General features: G+C 39.6%; 3 protein-coding genes across 8 annotated transcripts; 2 read left to right on the forward strand and 1 right to left on the reverse strand.

The window, feature by feature from the left end:
• The first annotated feature begins 387 nt into the window (after positions 1-387).
• On the forward strand, positions 388-5,586 carry LOC108565659 (sister chromatid cohesion protein PDS5 homolog B). Of its 2 annotated transcripts, XM_017925222.1 has the most exons (7): positions 388-749; positions 1,089-3,182; positions 3,253-3,530; positions 3,595-4,443; positions 4,512-4,790; positions 4,951-4,983; positions 5,383-5,586. In XM_017925222.1, exons 2-7 carry the CDS (start codon positions 1,103-1,105, stop codon positions 5,488-5,490), a joined length of 3,627 nt encoding a protein of 1,208 aa, XP_017780711.1. In that variant the 5' UTR covers positions 388-749; positions 1,089-1,102; the 3' UTR covers positions 5,491-5,586. The 2 variants fall into 2 exon arrangements, with proteins under 2 accessions (XP_017780711.1, XP_017780712.1); XM_017925223.1 differs by lacking the exon at positions 4,951-4,983 and having other exon boundaries at positions 389-749.
• Positions 5,587-6,910: 1,324 nt separating this feature from the next.
• Positions 6,911-10,381, reverse strand: LOC108565661 (glutathione synthetase-like). Of its 3 annotated transcripts, none has more exons than XM_017925226.1 (8): positions 10,280-10,381; positions 9,709-10,092; positions 9,105-9,274; positions 8,191-8,233; positions 7,896-8,134; positions 7,527-7,838; positions 7,239-7,466; positions 6,911-7,171 (listed from the first exon to the last, which is right to left on the reverse strand). In XM_017925226.1, the coding sequence occupies exons 2-8, from the start codon at positions 10,078-10,080 to the stop codon at positions 7,045-7,047; spliced, it is 1,491 nt and encodes a 496-aa protein (XP_017780715.1). In that variant the 5' UTR covers positions 10,081-10,092; positions 10,280-10,381; the 3' UTR covers positions 6,911-7,044. The 3 variants fall into 3 exon arrangements, with proteins under 3 accessions (XP_017780715.1, XP_017780713.1, XP_017780714.1); XM_017925224.1 differs by lacking the exon at positions 10,280-10,381 and adding an exon at positions 10,149-10,166; XM_017925225.1 differs by lacking the exons at positions 9,105-9,274; positions 10,280-10,381 and adding an exon at positions 8,542-8,675 and having other exon boundaries at positions 6,913-7,171.
• A 1,841-nt stretch (positions 10,382-12,222) lies between these two features.
• On the forward strand, positions 12,223-17,893 carry LOC108565667 (guanine nucleotide-binding protein subunit beta-1). 3 transcript variants are annotated; one of them, XM_017925237.1, is made up of 6 exons: positions 12,223-13,085; positions 15,704-15,792; positions 16,233-16,672; positions 16,768-16,969; positions 17,038-17,254; positions 17,760-17,893. In XM_017925237.1, exons 2-6 carry the CDS (start codon positions 15,736-15,738, stop codon positions 17,864-17,866), a joined length of 1,023 nt encoding a protein of 340 aa, XP_017780726.1. In that variant the 5' UTR covers positions 12,223-13,085; positions 15,704-15,735; the 3' UTR covers positions 17,867-17,893. The 3 variants fall into 3 exon arrangements, with proteins under 3 accessions (XP_017780726.1, XP_017780727.1, XP_017780728.1); XM_017925238.1 differs by lacking the exon at positions 12,223-13,085 and adding an exon at positions 14,099-14,184; XM_017925239.1 differs by lacking the exon at positions 12,223-13,085 and adding an exon at positions 15,611-15,630.
• Positions 17,894-18,290: the final 397 nt, after the last annotated feature.

Consider the following 18,290-nt stretch of genomic DNA (forward strand, 5'->3'; position numbering starts at 1 on the left):
GTTTAGTTTTTCAATTCCGTTGCATTGGTAGTAAAAAGACGCGGGCGTCACATAGCGTTATTTTACTTGCAATTTATTTCTCATGGCAACGCTGCAATCATAATTTTTGTTTGAAACTAATTCAATATATACATAAATAAAATCAAATTTTCCTTATTTAATCTATAATAAATCCACTTTTCATCCCTTGTTGGAAATCGTTTATAATTGAAACTTTAAATATTTCTTTAACGCAATATATAATTATTGGATTGTTTAATTATTACGGTGATCGGAATGAATTGATATATTTTTGAATCGATTCGAAAGATCGAAAGAGAGGCGGTTGAATGAGATTTGAATGTTGATGGTGAAGTTGGTGAAGTAATTGGCAACGTGTGAAAGGTGCGCGTCGTCAAAAATTTGTTCAGTTGAGTGCGCGCCCCGCCATTTTGGTTCCGTTTCGTATATTTTCAGATGCTCAGCTTCGAGTGTGTTGTTGATCATTTTTCAAATGAACGTGTTTTTTTCGAAAGTACTTTAACGTTCGAATCGCTGAAGAACATCTCGTGATACACAATGACGAAACAGAAGGATTGTCATGGTATAACAGTGTTGTGAGTGTGTGTGTACGAACGCATGGACTATGATGGACTGTTGATGCGGCGACCCGCAAGACGTTTACGGTTTATTTTTTTTTTCGAGCCTTCTCGGACCAACAAGTTTTGTAAATGTAAATAGTTAAAAATCGGTTGAGCATATTCGACAAGGTTTGTAATCATATACATACTTTTTTCCTCTATCTACCACCGCCACAACATATACACACCTACCCCACTAATCAACATCTTCTAACACTTTTTGTCCACTCTGTCGCTGTACCTTGTGTTTATGGCTGAATGTTTGTTTGATTTATTTCCCCAACTCATATTCTAGGTTATATATCCTACCGTTTACGAAATTCAATATTAACAATTCAATGGTATTCCCAATATCTTATAAGCTTAGATTTAAACAAGTTACATATGATTATACAAATTACTTAATTCTGCCTATTGCACTATACAACATGATTGTTATTGTATGTTATATTTGTTCTTTATTGGCAGATTAAATAAGAAACATGTCGGAAATAGTGTATCCTCCGGGCTGTAGGCCTATAATGGAGGATCTCGGAGCCGATGAACTGATCAGGAGATTGAAAACACTGGCTCATACATTGCAAGCGATGGGTCAAGACGAGGGTGCCTATCAGCAATACATACCGTTGGCGTTGCACTTGGCAGAGGATCAATTCTTGTGCCACGCTTCTAGAGATGTGCAATTATTGATTGCATGTTGTATTGCTGATGTTCTAAGAGTGTATGCTCCTGAGGCCCCGTACAAGGACACGGATCAAGTGAAGACAATCTTCCTGTTCCTCATAACACAACTGTCGGGTCTGAAAGATCCGAAAGATGCAGCCTTCAAGAGATACTTTTATTTGCTTGAGAACTTAGCCTACGTAAAATCGTTCAACATGTGTTTCGAGCTGGAAGATTGCCAGGAGATTTTCTGCGCGCTGTTCCATTTGATGTTCAAGATAGTTAACGACGAACATTCGGGTCGCGTCAAGAGTTTCATGCTGGATGTACTGTGCCCGCTGATAACGGAGAGTGATATGGTTAGTAACGAATTGTTGGATATTATCCTGTTGAACATTGTGGAACCCAACAAGACGCAACGCAAGAACGCTTATCTGCTTGCGAAGGAGTTGATTGTTAAAACGTCCGATACTTTGGAGCCTTACATACAGGGCTTCTTCAATCAAGTTCTCATCATCGGCAAGGAAGACAAAGCGCTGCAGATTTGCGGAAAAGTGTACGATTTGATGTACGAATTGAATCACATTTGTCCGCAAATATTGGTCGCCGTATTGCCGCAGTTGGAGTGCAAGCTGAAGAGTCCGTTGCAGAACGAACGTCTCGGAGCTGTGGCACTGTTGGCGCGTATGTTCAGCGAAAAAGATTCTGAATTGGCCAGGAAGCACACCGCTCTCTGGAGGGCATTCCTGGGAAGATTCAACGACATCGCAGTGTCGATACGCATCAAATGTGTTCAATACTCTATGCACTTTTTACTGAACCATCCGTATCTTCGTAAAGATATCACGGAAACGCTGAAGATGCGCCAGCACGACGCAGAGGAGAATGTCCGATACGAAGTCGTGATGGCGATCGTGACGACGGCGAGACGCGACTTTCAAGTGGTTTCCGATTCCGAGGATCTATTGGAATTCGTCAAAGAGCGAACACTCGACAAGAAGTTTAAAATCAGAAAGGAAGCGATGTCGGGCTTAGCTATGATTTATAGGAAACACTTGAGTGATCCAGACGTTCCGAATGCCACGAAGAAAGCTGTAACGTGGATCAAGGATAAAATACTTAATGGCTACTACATGGCGGGAATGGAAGACAGACTGTTGGTAGAAAGATTACTTAACACCTGTCTCGTTCCGTATCAATTGCCTGCCGTCGAAAGGATGAAGAAGCTCTATCATTTGCTTGGCACGGTCGACGAGCACGCGACGAAAGCTTTCATGGAACTGCAGAAGAATCAGCTGTGCGTTAGGAAATTAGTTTTGGAATGGCTGGACTTGATAAAGCGCGTTCAAACGCCGGAATCGCAGAAAGATTGTAACGCGAAGGTTAACGCTCTGTCGCGATGCTTACCGGAACCAGTGAAAGCGCACGAGTTTTTGACCAAATTCAGTAGTCATCTGCGAAAAGATTCGGTTCTGCTGGAATCGATGGAAACGGTGGCACGACCGTCCGTCTCCTGTCCAGAGTGTTCGGATGCAACCGCTGCCGTTTTAAAGAAACTCGGACAACCAGTGATGACTAATTTATATTATAACACTGTGAAAATGTTGTTGGAACGTGTCAGCAGCGTGATGGTGGATCATCAGGCCATCAAGTTACTCGTCGGCTACGTTGACGACTGTCTACGTGGCGGAAATACAATTGAAGAAGTTGGATTGCATCCGGCCACTGCCGGCGATCGGGGACTCAAACTTCTGGTGATGCTGAGTTTCGTGTTTCCATCGCATTTTCACCACGAAGACGTTTTAGAGCAACTGATAGAAATAGTTCAATTAGAAGATGAGAACATTGCACCGTTGGTTCTCTCGATCTTCATATTCTTGGGAAAATACAAATGTCTCTGTAAGTACAACAAATATCAAAAACAAATACAGAAATGTTTGTTATATCACAGTTACGTTTATGTTTGCAGATGACGATTTCCCTAATCTTATGGATCAATTGTCGCCTATATGTAAGAGTTTCGCCGAGTATGGAACACCTAAGCAAGCCAAGGGAGCAATACGTTGTATTTTTGTAAATATGCCCTTACTTCATGAATCCCTATTCCCAGCCATACTGGAAACTGCAAAGATAAACCTGGAATCGAGCAGTCCTCATTACCGAACTGCAATTGTCTCGCTTGGCCACATCGCATATAACATACCGGAGAAATGCAAAGTCCAAATCAAAAATATCGTATCCAGAAAGGTAATAAGACTTAAAATTATTGTTTTCGATTTGTTGTATTTAATGGATTTTTAATGTTTTGCAGATCGTGAAAGAATTGTTGGTGAAAGACGTGAAGGAAGGTGAAGAGTCGATGGACCAGGAAACTTGGTGCGCAGAAGAAGATTTACCAGAGGAAACTCGGTGTAAAATCGAAGGTCTGAAGGCTATGGCACGTTGGTTGCTCGGTTTGAAGCAAGACATTCAATCCGCGCAGAAGACGTTCAGAATGTTGAACGCCTTTATCTTGCATAAAGGTGATTTATTGCAATCTGGCCGTTTGTCGCCTGCCGAGATGTCGTGGTTACGTCTGTCGGCCGGATGCGCGATGTTGAAGGTGTGCGAGCAGAAGGGTGTCGGTGATCAATACACCGCCGATCAATTCTACAATTTGTCCACGCTGATGGTGGACGAAGTGAAACAAGTTAGAGAACTGTTCGCAGCCAAACTGCACAAAGGTTTGGGTCGCGGTCTACCCAACAAGTGCCTACCTCTAGATTTCATGGGATACTACGCGCTCAGCGGCAAAGAAACCGATTCCAAAGTGCGAACGACCATCAAGAACTACATGATCGCCGACATCAACAAGAGGCGAGACTACGTTAAGAGTTTAACGATGGGCAGCGGTCAGATGGACAAGGCCATGAGTCAACTGCCACACATATTACCTGATTACATGCTAGTATTTGCGGTGCCAGTTCTTGCTCATGACCCCGGTCTGTCGAGATGGGACGATGTCTCGGATTTGGTGAAAGCCCGCCAATGTCTTTGGTTCATACTGGAGCCGCTCGTGACGAAAAGTGATTATTTCAGTTACGGATTTTACAAAAACCTAATCGAAAGAATGAAAAACCATAAAGACGCTCTCAGACCAGACGACGATTCGATCAATTACGTAACTATTATATCACAAAGTTATTGAACAATATAATTAACAAAATCATTTTGTTTTTTGTTTTTCAGAAAATTTGGGCACTCTGCGATCTTGCGTCCGGTCTATTACTTACGAAAACATCTAATTACGATCTGAAAGATTTCCCAGCCGAGACGCGGATACCGGCGATGCATTTTCATCCGCAGGCGGACTTTGTAAATAATCGGGTGTTCCTGCCGCCCGAACTGCAGTATCAGCCCAACAAGAAAACGGGAATAACGCTAGCGATGATCAACTCGGAAAGGCCAAAGAAGCCCAAGGGAAAAGCGAAACCGGAACCGTGCGGTCCCCTCGGCACAGACGTTCCCGTAAGTACTACAACATTATTATCATTATCAACATCATCATCATTTTTATTTGTCAATGCTTCGATTCTTCTTCTCTCCTCCTCTTTATCTATAATTCTATAATAATAATAATAATGGTGCATTTATGTAATTGTTCCGCATTTCTTTTATATTAATGCAGCCTGTCGCTGTCAATAAAGGAATTGATGCCCAGGTATGTGATATTTTTTTAAGAACGAACATTTATTCAATAATTTATCGAAATTTTCTTTCAATTTATAGTTTTCATTATTATCTAATATTACGAGTTCAAAATTCTCTATTGCTCTGCTTTCATGACTGGATATTAATAAATGAAACACTTTCAAACGTGTACTACAATAGTTATTACTTACTAGTTGTAAAAGATAAGAGAGTAGATGTTTGATTTGCGAAGAATTTGCATTCAGATTGTGTCAATGGCATAACTTTATTTATTTTGCAGAAATTCGCTCAAATTATTTGAAAATATATATGTGATTGCTTAGTAGCTGTAGATTTTTGTTTTGTTTTTTTTGTGTGTTCGTGCGTGATTTTAATTGTACTAATTTTCGTCTTTTATTGTTGTTTGCAGCCGTCGGAGGCGTCGGAGACGAAAATTCAGTTGCCCGGATTGGAGGACATCGATGAGCCGCCAGCGAAACGGCTGAGAGAACGCATAAAAGTGGACATAGACAAGTGACACGCTTCCCTCATGTACATATACGATAAATTGAGAGAGAAAACACCAGCAAAATAATAATTATAATAAAGAGAAAGAAAGAGAGAGAGTGCGATCTCCTTCATTTTTTTAAAAACTATTATTAATAACATTATTATGTTTTAGTGTATTATATATATAAGTTTGGTATGAGAAGGAGAGGAGTAAAAATAGAAAGAAAGAAAGAAAGAAAGATGTAATTTCCGAAGTTTTATATCGACTAACAAACAATATATATATGTATATTGATTGTAACACGTTTCATCTGTATAATGTCTTTCGGTTTTATCATTCAATTGAATTGAACAACAGCAACAATATACACGTACATATATAAATATTATTATTTCTATTTTTTTTTTCAATTACGAATTATTACTGCAAACACCAAAAAAAGTAATGAAACTGAAAGGAAGAGAAGAGAAGGCGTTGGACGTTTAATTTAACCTTTGACACGTGTCCATAAACAAAATAGACTAAGAGATTTAATGACTTTGAGCTGTCAAACGATTATTGTTTCATATTATTATTATTATTTTGAAATTGAAATTATTTAATATTATAGTTAATCTAGCTGATATGAATGATGATGAGAGGCGAAGTAATTTTTTATAGATAAAGATTCAAGTATTAAATTGCATAAATACTTTACAAACTATTATTATTATCATGTATGTCGTGGAGGCAATGCAATAACTCTTTTGTTTTCTTTTGTTTTTTTCTTCAATTTAATATATTTGTTCTTCATTATTTTTTTTCTTCTCTTTACAAATGTATACTTGAATAAAACTTAAGGGAAAAAAAATATATTTATATATATGATAATAGAGGTAAATTCTCCTTACACATTGCCTCCTACAACTGAAATGCAAGTCTCCTCTATACATATATTATTTCATTTTTTTTGTATTTCTTCTAACTTACATCATCCACCGTTGTTTGTTCAGGAAATCAATACTAATTTTCGTTTGTTTCCTTCGTTGTAAATATCGATCTTTAATGATTATAATTGTTAAGACGTGTGGGGTACATAATATTAGTTTATTTAAAACTCTTTATAAATTTCTATTTCTTTTGTGAATGAAACGATTTGTAACGTCTCAAATTTCGAATACTGTTTGTTTTTTTATTTTATTTTATAGTAATTATCGATGCAGAGAAATCGCATCGAGTTTTTGAATATACACTTTTTTTTTTTATCTAAAAAAGCGAGATCGTAATTTCCAATTGTTTTGGAGATCGTTTTGTTGTTATTTGTACTAGTTAGTACACATAAATATCATGTGATAAAGGACAAGTCCGGTGCCCTTATTATTATCTAAATATGATAATCGAAGAGCTCGTAAGATTTTCTTTTGTTTTATTTATTTATATATATATAGAAATGTATTAACAATTTGTTTGTTTCTCTAAAAAAGTAACAACTTTTAAATGCTTCTATAGAAAAAAAAAACAGTATATATATATGAAAAATATAGCAATTTCGGTGCGACCACCATCACCTTCTTCCATCTTACAAGACGTGTGCATCTTTCATTAATCAATTAGATAAGGGCTGTCCAGTGCACCCAAACCAGCTGCGACACCGCCCTCGTCGGCCGTCGATATTTTTGTCCTCAACATATGTCCCACTTGCGTATTAGCGAATATTTTTGATGAATCCCTATTAAAAAAAAAAGAATTATATTTTATAAGAATAAACCAAAAAAAAAAACATTATATATATATACCCAATGATGAGTCCGAATATTCCCAACTCTGAGACGAGATCGACCAGTTCGGGAACCTCCGGCCCGCCCGGTCTGATCATGTAACTCTTCGAAACGGGCGGATTTATTCGCTCCATCAAGATCCAAGCGGTCCTCTCCTTGCTGTCCTTCATCTTGTACACGGCCTCGCGCACGTTCTGACCGTACACGTTGTTTCCGCCGCCTTCTCTCTGCGGTTTCAAAACGAATCTTCAAAAAAAAAACAAGTTAATAACTTGAGAATGAACTCGAATTTTCTTAATAAGTTACCTTTCGGGTGAATCCAAAGCCATCTGGACACCCTGATCTCCGAATTCATCGAAATCCAAGCTGTACAAACCAGTGAAAACTTCCTTCACCGATTCGATCTTGCTGGCCTCGGTCAAGAACATCTCGACGGTGCCGCCTTTCGCCAACTCCTGCTGCACCTTCTTCGTGCCAGCCAAGTGGTATTGAATCGATGGACATTTGATCGCCTGCGAACGTTCCATCAGCAACCTGGCGTCCCATTCCTTCTTGGAATGATAGTGGGCCGGTTCGTATCCGGCACGGAAATATATCACAGCCACCTCGTCCCTATCTCTGCAAACGAACATTTGATTCAAAACAAATAATAATATTGAGAATGTGCACACGTACACGAGCAACTCGTTTTCCGAGCCCAATTTACCCTCGTGCGCGATCTGCGTCAACGTCTTCCTGACGACGCGCACGTCCGGATTCATCCTGCGAATCTCGAACTCGTGGAAGCGTTGATCGCAGATGTTGTAAGTCACATCTTCGACGACGAACATGATGACCGCTTCCTCTTTCCCGTAAATTTTGTACGCCTCCAGCATACCGCCGCACAGTCCTTGAAGAGCCCCATTTTCTGGCAACTGCAACAAAACCAAATTAATAATACACTAAAACTGCGAGATAAAACGAAACTTACGTTAACCAGTTTATCCCTGTACCCTAACTCCTGAAGGACATACCTAAAACACATCGCACGGATAAATAATCGATTAAGAACCAATAATTACAATGTCGATGAAATGAAGCGTTTCCCCAGAAAATTGAACGATTGTTTTATTATGATTGGAAAGAAGATTCGGAAATCGTAGAAGATGTGAAAAATCAAAGGAGAATTCGAGAGAAGCGGATAAATTTACTAATTAATTAAATTAATTAATTAATGCAATGTGTGTTTGTTTCGCAATGTATTTGTTAATTTAGCATGCCAAAAAAAATAAATAATAAGTTTTCATTCTTGGGGGACAATGTAAATATATATTGATCATACCTATTGAATTTACGAATTAATATTGAAATTCCCCCAAAACTGGAGGCGATTGTGTTTATTTCCACCTGCTTTATTTTGTTGCCGGCGTTACAGTGCACCATGTAATCGGAGCGCAGTAAACCCAGAGATACTCGCTGCAAAAAAATTAATAACAAACACACTCTCATGCAGCAACCAGGAGAAGAAATTCATAATAATACAACAAAAAAAAATAATTAATCAATTTTCAATCATAATTTCACTTTCGTTTAGCATGCATATAGTAGTGGTATAAGTGGGTAGATCCGGGGGCTTAGGTTTTTTTTTTGTTTTTTGTTTATTCATTTACTTTTTCCTGTTCTAACAGATTAAATAGAAAGAGGAAAAAAAAAAGACAGAAAGAAAGAAAATAGAAAAACCAGTTAATAGCGTTTTATAGAGAGAATGATTATTGTACAATATAAGAACAAATATGAATAGAAATCGCGTAAATTTAAATTATTGTTGAACGTTTCTTTTGAGTATTAATTATTTGTTTGTTGGAAAAGGAGTAGAAATATATAAAAGAAAGCCATAGAAATCACCTCTGGATGATAGCCGATGCGGGACCGAGCCAACCAAACCCGGAGGCTATACAATTGAATTCCACCTGCTTCCAGCAGCAGTAAGGACTTCGACGCCTACAGCTCTTCCCCGGCGTCGTGCAACGCGATTCCAACATCAAATCAGACCGAAGCAAACCGAGGGATATTGGCTAGATAGAAAGATGAGGGAAACAACACAAATCACACACAAACTCTTCTAATACCATCTACCAAGAATATTAGTTACCAAAATAATCATCATCGACTGGCTCACTTTACACAAACAAACTCAAATTATCAACAACAACAACAAAAACACGTACATATTCTTCAGAGCAAATCCAATACTTTTGATATCGATAAACTAATTTGAGTTTGTTTCCACAAAGATTCCAATCGTATTAATTTCAATTCCATTGGCTGCTGCTGGAAGTGTGTGCTCATTTTTTTTAAATAACTCAGTCCCTATCAAAAGATTTAAACCGTAACCACCCCACACACACAACACTGCTTGCAAAGTTACGTCAAAAACATATATATATATATTTATATATATATATACGAATTTGTAATTGAAAACTGATTACAAATAAGAAAAAGTTACCTGTGTGATGCCCTCATCGTGAACAGTCTCATAAATCTTAAACAAATTCCCGGTGAACTCATCAGCCTGCACTGTATCCTTCAAGCAGTGCGTCAGGAACTGTCGATTATGTGCGACCTTGTGCATCAGCTCATTCAAGGTGGTCTGTATCTGGACAGCCCTCTCGAATTCCTTCCGAGGGAACGCAGATGGTGTCAGGATGAATGGGGCAAAGCTCAACGTGTCAGGATTGTAATTATTCTTTGGTCTCATGGCTGCCCCGTGCATCAGGGCCCAGTCCTTGGCCTTCTCCACGATATCCTTCAGCTGATCCCTCGGGATGGGCAAGGGAATTGCACTTGGTAACTGGTTTTCCATCTCCACAGAGGCCATCGTCGTTAAACACTGTAAATTTTCGTTCGTGAATTTGTTGTGAATCACATGATTCGATTTAGAGCCACATCAAATATTAGGCAAGCAATTACACAAGCAGAGAAAAAAAAATTTATATAAACAAAAGTCAAAAACGAGATGTGACATTTCTTGTTTGTTGTTTTGGTTTGTTGTTGCCACATACTAACATAAAACTTACGAATGGGGAAAATGTTGAACGGATTGATATAGTTTTTTATAGGAAACCAAAACAAATCATAAAGAAAATCTAAAGAAACGGCTAATAATGATTTTTCAATTTCCCAAACATGATTAGCGTAGTTGCTTCCGGCACTTGCGCAAACCTTACGCAACCCTACATTTTCACATCATTCCTCATATGAACAAATGTAATTTTGAGACTCAATTTCCTTTTGCTCGTTAAGCGAGGTTCCACTGTATAATTACAAAATTATTATTATTATTATTTTGATGTGGTTTTGTTTTATACAGTGGCGTGCGTCTGGGGTCTCTTAAATTAAGGGGACCTCAAATCTTGAAATTGGGGCCCACCATGGGACAAACTTAATGCGACCGTTCCGAAAAAAAAAAACAGGAAATATCATCATTTTTAACTTAAAAAATATTTCAAAATGGAAATAAATTGCGTTTGACGTGGGGTCTAACAAAAGTTCGCTTGGGTGGCTTGGAAAAAAAAACAAAAAAAAAATAAACAAATTTTATTTTCATTCTGTTGTAATTTCTCAACATAATTTGTGCAAGAAAGTTGTTGATTACTTCGGTAGTGTGAGTGGGCGCAATTATCATGGTGCAAAAAGTAGCGATGAAGTTCCCTTTTTCTCTGGATTCCCAAGAAATTATTGAAAACTTGTGGTAAGCAATTTTCTGTATACCACTTAGTAGTTTTTTTTTCTTTTTTCGACTGTTTCTTCCCACTAGGAAGAGCCTCTTCCATTTAGCTGCATTACGCCAATCGCAATCTGTATTGTAGTGGAAGTATCAATACAAAATTGGCTAAAGCCTTAAGAATTTCTGGACGATTTTGCGCCAAAGGAGAGTTTATGGATGTTGGCAACTGTATGTTCATTGAAGAGATGATGGACAGTAGATGTCTTGTAGAAGCTGCATTGTTTGGACATCCATACAGGACGTGGTTGCTATCTCTCCACAGGAGCAGAGATCGGTGATAGATAGTCCAACTCTATGAAGGTGGATTGGAGCGAGGGAGCGTCAAGAACGGAGTCCAGTGGGATAGCAGCTACCACTTTTGCCCTGGTAAAGTAAATTGACACCATCACTTTTGTTGCTGATTTTTGTGTTCTTGCTGTAACTGTGGAGGGATTTGCACCTTCTGCGCTCCTTATCATGGACTACAGTTTGGTTTCCGGATCGTACTTATAGAACCAAGATTCATCACCTGTTACTATTTTCCTAAAGATGCTAGACTCTCCATTTTCAAATTTCTCTAAGAAACACCTGCCTTTTTTTCGGTCGTCATTTAAAATTCATGAAACCCATCTTGCGGATTTCTTCGTCTAGTCCAAGTGATGACTTAATATTCTCGACACAGCCATGGCATTCAAGCTACATTTGTGTCTTCGATTGAAGACCATCACGAGATTCGTCTTCAACAGAAAAATGCCCGGTTTGGAATCTTCGAAACACTTGGAAATGGTTATAAGAGATATGGTGCATTCACTCCATTTTCATTTTGAGCATTCCTGGAAAATTTGCATAGACTTAAGTTGACGTCGAAATCAGGTGGAATTTCTATCAATTTTACAATACTAATCTTTGCATTTTCTCCTATCCATTCGTACCGATCTTCATGAAATTTCACATGAAATATCGTTAGACTTTAACAAATTGAGAAACAACTTTTGTTTTTCAAAAACAGTTGTCTTTCTATTTTCTTTTTATATTTGTATCTGACAAGTTCAACTTATTGCTAAAACTATGTGATATTAGTACGTTTCCTACTAGATCTTACTAGAATCCTATTGCAAGTGTAATAGTCCTATTTAAAGTGTAATTGTATTGCCGGATGCCGCCGGTTGCTAGATGTGTGTGTAAGCATCAGGAGGAGGGTGGAGCCAGGTGGAGCGTTTGTGCAACAGATGTCGTAGTTCTGGCATGGGCCGTGAGTCGTCCTGGTACTGACGTCACCGATCGGGGTCCACAGTCGTTATAGCAAGGACACGACGGTGATTCGCGCACCGCACCCAGTGCTACGAACGGGACGATACGTACGAAATCGGGCGTCGGGGTGCTGCAAACCTACATACGTGCATATATACAGACGCCAGAATATTATATACGGAAAAGGAGACAAGGAGAGAAAGACAGAGAGAGAGAGATAGATACAGACAGAGACGTAAAGAAGGGAGAAGAAGAGAGAGTAGGACGCCGCGCGAAGGGATTAGATAAGCACATATATACATATTGTAGTAAACCGAAGTCGTTGGGACCGACCGGGAAGCAATTGTTTGTCGTGCGTGCAACGGACTGTATCCAAGGCGACTCTCCTCGAGTGGTTCGACTTGAAGCCCGAAGGCGAAGGAAGGAAGAAGAAGAAGGGTGCTTGGGTGGTGCTACAGAGAGAGCGAAAGTGAAACGAACGAACGAGTGAGAAGAGCGACGAGATCCATCCATCCGTTCGTTTTGTCATTGCTGGCGCGCCGATAACCGCACGATATCCGCGAGCCCTGGGGTTGCATTCATGTTAATCAATTGGGGAGTGTGCCAGTCGTCGTCGTATGCCAGTGCCTGTCGAATGTGTTCGTGATTTTCTTAGGTAGTCCTAGGGGGTAGAGAAGGTTTTTTTTTGTTTGGCAGGCCTGGAGTGAGAAGCGACAGCGGCGCGAGAGAGGTTGTGTGGCGGTGGAGGCAGGCAGGCAGGCAAGCAGCAAGACAGACCGACGAACGGAACGGACGGACGGAAAGAGACGGGATTTTGTTTTTGATCGCGGCGTCGGCATTTTGTTATCTGTTATTAATTAAGGAAGGTAAGTGGCAGTAGGATCACCGATCCTCCATCCTCCCCCGTAACCCCAATTCCCCCAAAGAGTGAGTGAGAGAGAGAGAGCAGGAAACGCCGAACCCATAGAGTGAGAGCAGGTGCAGCGGATTACAAGCGCAACATGGCGGCATTTGCTGCTATCTGTCAATCCCCCCAGATCCCGACCCGCCGCCGCCGCCTCCGTCACCGCTCTTCCTTTCACCCTCTTCCCCCAAAGGACGGAAGGTAGTAGTACTGCTCCCTCTCGAAGAACCCAGCCCTCATTCAACCACCACCGGTGGTGCAGCCCTTCCCCTACGACGACTACTACTCTCCGAACTCCTCCAACTAACATACTCACACACACACCTATTGTTTATAAATGAGAAAACGCACTCACACACTTACGCAGATACTCTCATCATAAGCGGGGCGTCAGCGTAGGTGTGTCTCGCGCGATATCCCAAAACATGCACTCGTTTCGAAAAGCGGGAAATTCGAATAAGAGAGTTCACGCACCCATTTAATTTCTTCCTCCCTGTATGCATGCATGCAGATAGTTTCCCAACTCTACATCAATTCCACTGCATATACAACCACACTCACCGCCGCGTATATTGTTCAATTATTGATTGCGCCCCCCATAAGAAACTCTTACTACACCAGTTGCATATTGATTCGCCGAAATCCAATTTACTCCCACGAACACGGCAAAAGCCGACTTGGATCGCGCCGCATTCAACATGCAACATTATATACATATACATATATATATTTTCCATACATTTTCCACCCACCGAAACCTCCCTCCCCCCAACCCGCGTTCACGAATTCGCCACACCACAAATTCATTAAATCAATTGTTATTTAAATGTGCGGATTTTATAGCTTGCAGCAATCACGAACTGAGATATTGATTGCTCGCTTCCATTCAATGCGTTTTCCACATATAGAAAGCTAATTTCATATTTATGCACATACACACACACATACACATCAGCAGACTGCATTTATTGAAGTCATACAACGGACACGAGCCTTGCGAAACAGAATGTCTGATTAGACGCAGTGCATTCATACATATCACTCCAGTTACATTACACAGGGTTAGTTGCTTTTTATTTCATAGCCACCCACTAACAGAAAACAAAATAAATAAAAGCGCCGAATACGCCCCTGCATTCTCTTATGCTTAATTAATATATCAATAATCTCTCTCTCTGTCTCTCTCTCTCTCTCTCTCGATTAATAAGATGTGTTAATGTGTTACGTTTTATCAGTTTATTCTGTTTTTTCAAAAATATATTCACTCAATCTAAATCTTCAGCAAAACAATCAATAGTTATTAAGTTTATCAAAGATCAGAAGCTCTTCATAAGAATATTAACGAATTATGTTTATGTGTGTTATTATTGAGTTTTGTAAATTGAAATTTAAGCTTTATAGTGGATTCTAGTAAATCTTATCAGTTGTTTGCGTTTTTCTAGAGCAAATATTTGTTCGTGGTTTATAAATCTTTTCGCTACCGCTGCACGCTCGAAACGAACTTGTTGTACAAATTTAAATCCACTTTATATAATAATAAAAATCAACGATGCAATAGGATTCTACTGTGAAATATTTTTACACCTAATACTAATTGGTACTAATCATCTCCAACAAGTCCCCCCCCCTCTCAAGGATGTATATTTTCCATTAAGAAATGTTTGAAAACGTCGGAAACAATGGAAGAATCTCGAAGGAACTGATTCACAGGATGTGTCGTGCGCGCTTAAGTTTTTTTTTATCGCCTCAATAATTCTATTTACATTTAATTTGTATACTTTATCACTGGTTTCGCGGTTTCCCTAACATGTACATGTACAATCGTGCACAAGAAACAATTGTATGTTAATGGGGAATGCTGGCGATTTGGTGCTTAATTGAAAATGGAATGCTGCGTACGTACGTTCTTTGCAAACGATAATATCAATAATATACATACACACACACACACAACAAAAAAAAAGAATTAAACGAAAAACAAGTCATCATTAAGTGTTTCATTTTATAAATAAATATATTTCTCGATAGATAAGCGTGAAATATTTTGTTGATAACGTAACGTTGCACGGACGGAATCGTTTTTAGAGCCACGAAGCGAAACACAGACGATACGATACACAACCCGCTCTATATTTATATTTATATGATTATTATTATTATTTGCATTGTTTAATCGAGTAAGAATTTTCTATTATTACTTAATAACTGATATTGGAATAGTAGTGGGCTGTGTGTTATGTGTGTGTAAAGTGAAAAACTAGGCGTTGCCAACCCCCCCAAGGAGAGATGGGCGGAATTCTGTTTCGTTCAATCCACACGATTTTCCTTCTTCCTCGTTGCGGTTTTTGCGCTCGCAAGCTCTCTGTACGAGTGCACTTTGATTAAGGCTAATTGACTTTTATTGCTCGTTTATGAATGAAGGACGTGTGTGTATGTGTATTGTGTGAGATGGTTACGCGAATGATATTCCCAAACCCTGTTTTTCAGTTCCTCCACACAATAATATCGTAACCCGAATGCATTTATATTATGATGATGATGATTTGCTTCAATAACTTTGTTCTGTTGTTGTTGTTTCAGGTGTTGCATTTTAGTGCGCCGCGTGCAGCAGTATGAACGAACTGGACTCATTAAGACAGGAAGCGGAAACTTTAAAAAATGCTATTAGAGTGAGTATTATGCGTAAGCGAATATCTGTATTTTGTTTCTGTGTGTCTCTGCGAAAATGGATTTCGATTCGTGTTTTCTTTGTGTGTGTGTGTGTGTGTGTGTGTGTGTGTGTGTATCTATGCGAGTGTACGTGTGGTGAACGCGAAAGGGGGGCGGCGGCCGCCCCCGGATCAATAAAGACCTACACACTCGCCCTTTGCTGCCTGCCGTTGCTGCTGCACAGGGTGCGTGCGGCAGTTGCGCCACGTTTACGCACTACCTATCATCATCGTTAATTCAACATATCACATTGAAATCTCCGAGTATAACCGACGACGATGATCATTATGGTTTTCAGCAAATGTCAGGCAGAGTTTGGATCTTTATGTTTTGATTGATTGAATGAATGAATTAGATTAATCGATGTTCAGATAATGACAATTTGTGGTTATGGTTTTAGGATGCTCGCAAAGCGGCGTGCGATACATCGCTGGTGCAGGCGACGGCGAGCCTCGAACCCATCGGAAGGGTGCAGATGCGGACCAGGAGGACGTTGCGTGGTCATCTTGCGAAGATCTACGCGATGCACTGGGGCTCCGATTCCAGAAACTTGGTTTCCGCCTCACAGGATGGTAAGCTGATCGTATGGGACAGCCACACAACCAACAAGGTGCATGCCATTCCGTTGCGTTCCTCTTGGGTGATGACCTGCGCTTACGCCCCGTCCGGCAGTTACGTTGCCTGCGGTGGACTCGACAACATTTGCTCCATATACAGCCTGAAGACCAGGGAGGGCAACGTTCGCGTCTCTCGTGAACTACCCGGACACACCGGCTACTTGTCCTGCTGTAGATTCCTCGACGATAACCAAATTGTTACTAGTTCCGGCGACATGAGCTGGTAATATATATCTCTTACAATCAGACGATTGTCTATCCATCAAGTTGCAAGAGAGTTCTAATGAATTCCTCCTTCTTCTTCTTCTCGAATCGCAGTGCCCTCTGGGACATCGAAACCGGACAACAGACGACGTCCTTCTTGGGCCATACCGGTGACGTGATGAGTTTATCCTTGTCCCCGGATATGCGTACTTTCGTTTCCGGCGCCTGCGACGCCTCCGCGAAACTCTGGGATATCAGGGAGGGTCTCTGCAAGCAAACTTTCCCGGGACACGAATCCGACATTAACGCTGTTACGGTAAGATTTCAGCAAGATTCTCATGCGACAGCATTTATTTATTTATTTATTTCATGTTTGCTTCGCAGTTCTTCCCTAACGGCTACGCATTCGCAACGGGTAGCGACGACGCCACGTGCAGACTTTTCGATGTTCGCGCTGACCAAGAATTGGCCATGTACAGCCATGATAACATCATTTGCGGCATCACCAGTGTCGCCTTCAGCAAATCTGGTCGTCTTCTTTTGGCCGGCTACGATGATTTCAACTGCAACGTTTGGGACTCTATGAAAACCGAAAGAGCAGGTAAGATCACAACTATTCAATAATTCATCAATACAACAAGTGTCGAAAATTCTTAGACGTACGACTTGACATGATTTAGTCACACACACAACGTGTTTCTATATATAGCCTCTCAAGGCTGTTGGAAGCACCCTCTGGTGGAATCCGTGTCAACATAAATATATCGTTTATTGCTGCTATAAAGGTTATTTAATTTCAATAATAGTGGAAACTATTTTGAATAACAGTTGATTAATGTTTTATGGTTTTACAATCATGTAAATATATACACAGACTACTACTATTATACATTTATTGGTTTTCAAATTATCGTATTACAACAAGCAATAAAACTTCTGAAGTATTGGGAAAAGAAATAGTCGTCATGGAAACTCTAGTAGTTATCACTTGGTTTATCAATGTTTGAAAAAGAAAATGTAGTATTCATAATTTTGCTTAAGTGTATTGTTTGTACAAAAAGTATTATATTGCAATGAATAATCATGTTCTTCTGTTCTATTTTCAGGTATTTTAGCTGGTCATGACAATCGCGTGAGTTGTCTCGGCGTGACAGAAAACGGGATGGCAGTCGGGACAGGTTCGTGGGACAGTTTCTTGCGCATATGGAACTAAGACACAGTGTTGCCAAAAAAAAACAAAAAGAAGTAATATAAAAGAAAAAAAAAATACAAAAATATGATAACATACCAAATTTAAAACAGCAGGAAGAAGAAAAAAACAAAATAATATATAACGAAAATAAAGCAAATTTACTACTGCAGTCACACAGATTTCAAAAAAAAAAACTACTTGAACTACGTACAACAAAAAAAAATTAAATTAAAAAAAAAATACCAAGTAATGGGAAATACGTCGTGTCGGCTCTGTACACATCACATGCGCAAAATTATTATTTTTTTATTTGTTACTTTTGTTTTTAAATAATTTTCTACACCAACTGTCTCCTTCGTCGTTTAATTAACAAACAAACAAACAAAAAAAACACGTGAAAGTTCCGAACAATTGCGCGCGTATAATTTAAGCGAGTCGTGTTTAT

This window comes from Nicrophorus vespilloides, unplaced genomic scaffold (genome assembly GCF_001412225.1).
Source record: "Nicrophorus vespilloides isolate i.1.1-1 unplaced genomic scaffold, Nicve_v1.0, whole genome shotgun sequence".
Classification (NCBI taxonomy): domain Eukaryota; kingdom Metazoa; phylum Arthropoda; class Insecta; order Coleoptera; family Silphidae; genus Nicrophorus; species Nicrophorus vespilloides.

What these genes read in the sequence shown, in the direction of transcription:
- LOC108565667 (XM_017925237.1), top strand. Translation starts at nt 15,736, where the DNA reads ATGAACGAACTGGACTCATTAAGACAGGAAGCGGAAACTTTAAAAAAT. An exon ending in CTTTAAAAAATGCTATTAGA is followed by an intron (nt 15,793 to 16,232) that starts GTGAGTATTATG and finishes TTATGGTTTTAG; the next exon opens with GATGCTCGCAAAGCGGCGTG. An exon ending in CCGACATTAACGCTGTTACG is followed by an intron (nt 16,970 to 17,037) that starts GTAAGATTTCAG and finishes TTTGCTTCGCAG; the next exon opens with TTCTTCCCTAACGGCTACGC.
- LOC108565661 (XM_017925226.1), bottom strand. Translation starts at nt 10,080, where the DNA reads ATGGCCTCTGTGGAGATGGAAAACCAGTTACCAAGTGCAATTCCCTTG. An exon ending in ACAGGGATAAACTGGTTAAC is followed by an intron (nt 8,135 to 8,190) that starts GTAAGTTTCGTT and finishes GTTTTGTTGCAG; the next exon opens with TTGCCAGAAAATGGGGCTCT. An exon ending in ATATTCGGACTCATCATTGG is followed by an intron (nt 7,172 to 7,238) that starts GTATATATATAT and finishes TTTTTTTAATAG; the next exon opens with GGATTCATCAAAAATATTCG.
- LOC108565659 (XM_017925222.1), top strand. Translation starts at nt 1,103, where the DNA reads ATGTCGGAAATAGTGTATCCTCCGGGCTGTAGGCCTATAATGGAGGAT. An exon ending in GGGAAAATACAAATGTCTCT is followed by an intron (nt 3,183 to 3,252) that starts GTAAGTACAACA and finishes TTATGTTTGCAG; the next exon opens with ATGACGATTTCCCTAATCTT. An exon ending in ATAAAGGAATTGATGCCCAG is followed by an intron (nt 4,984 to 5,382) that starts GTATGTGATATT and finishes TGTTGTTTGCAG; the next exon opens with CCGTCGGAGGCGTCGGAGAC.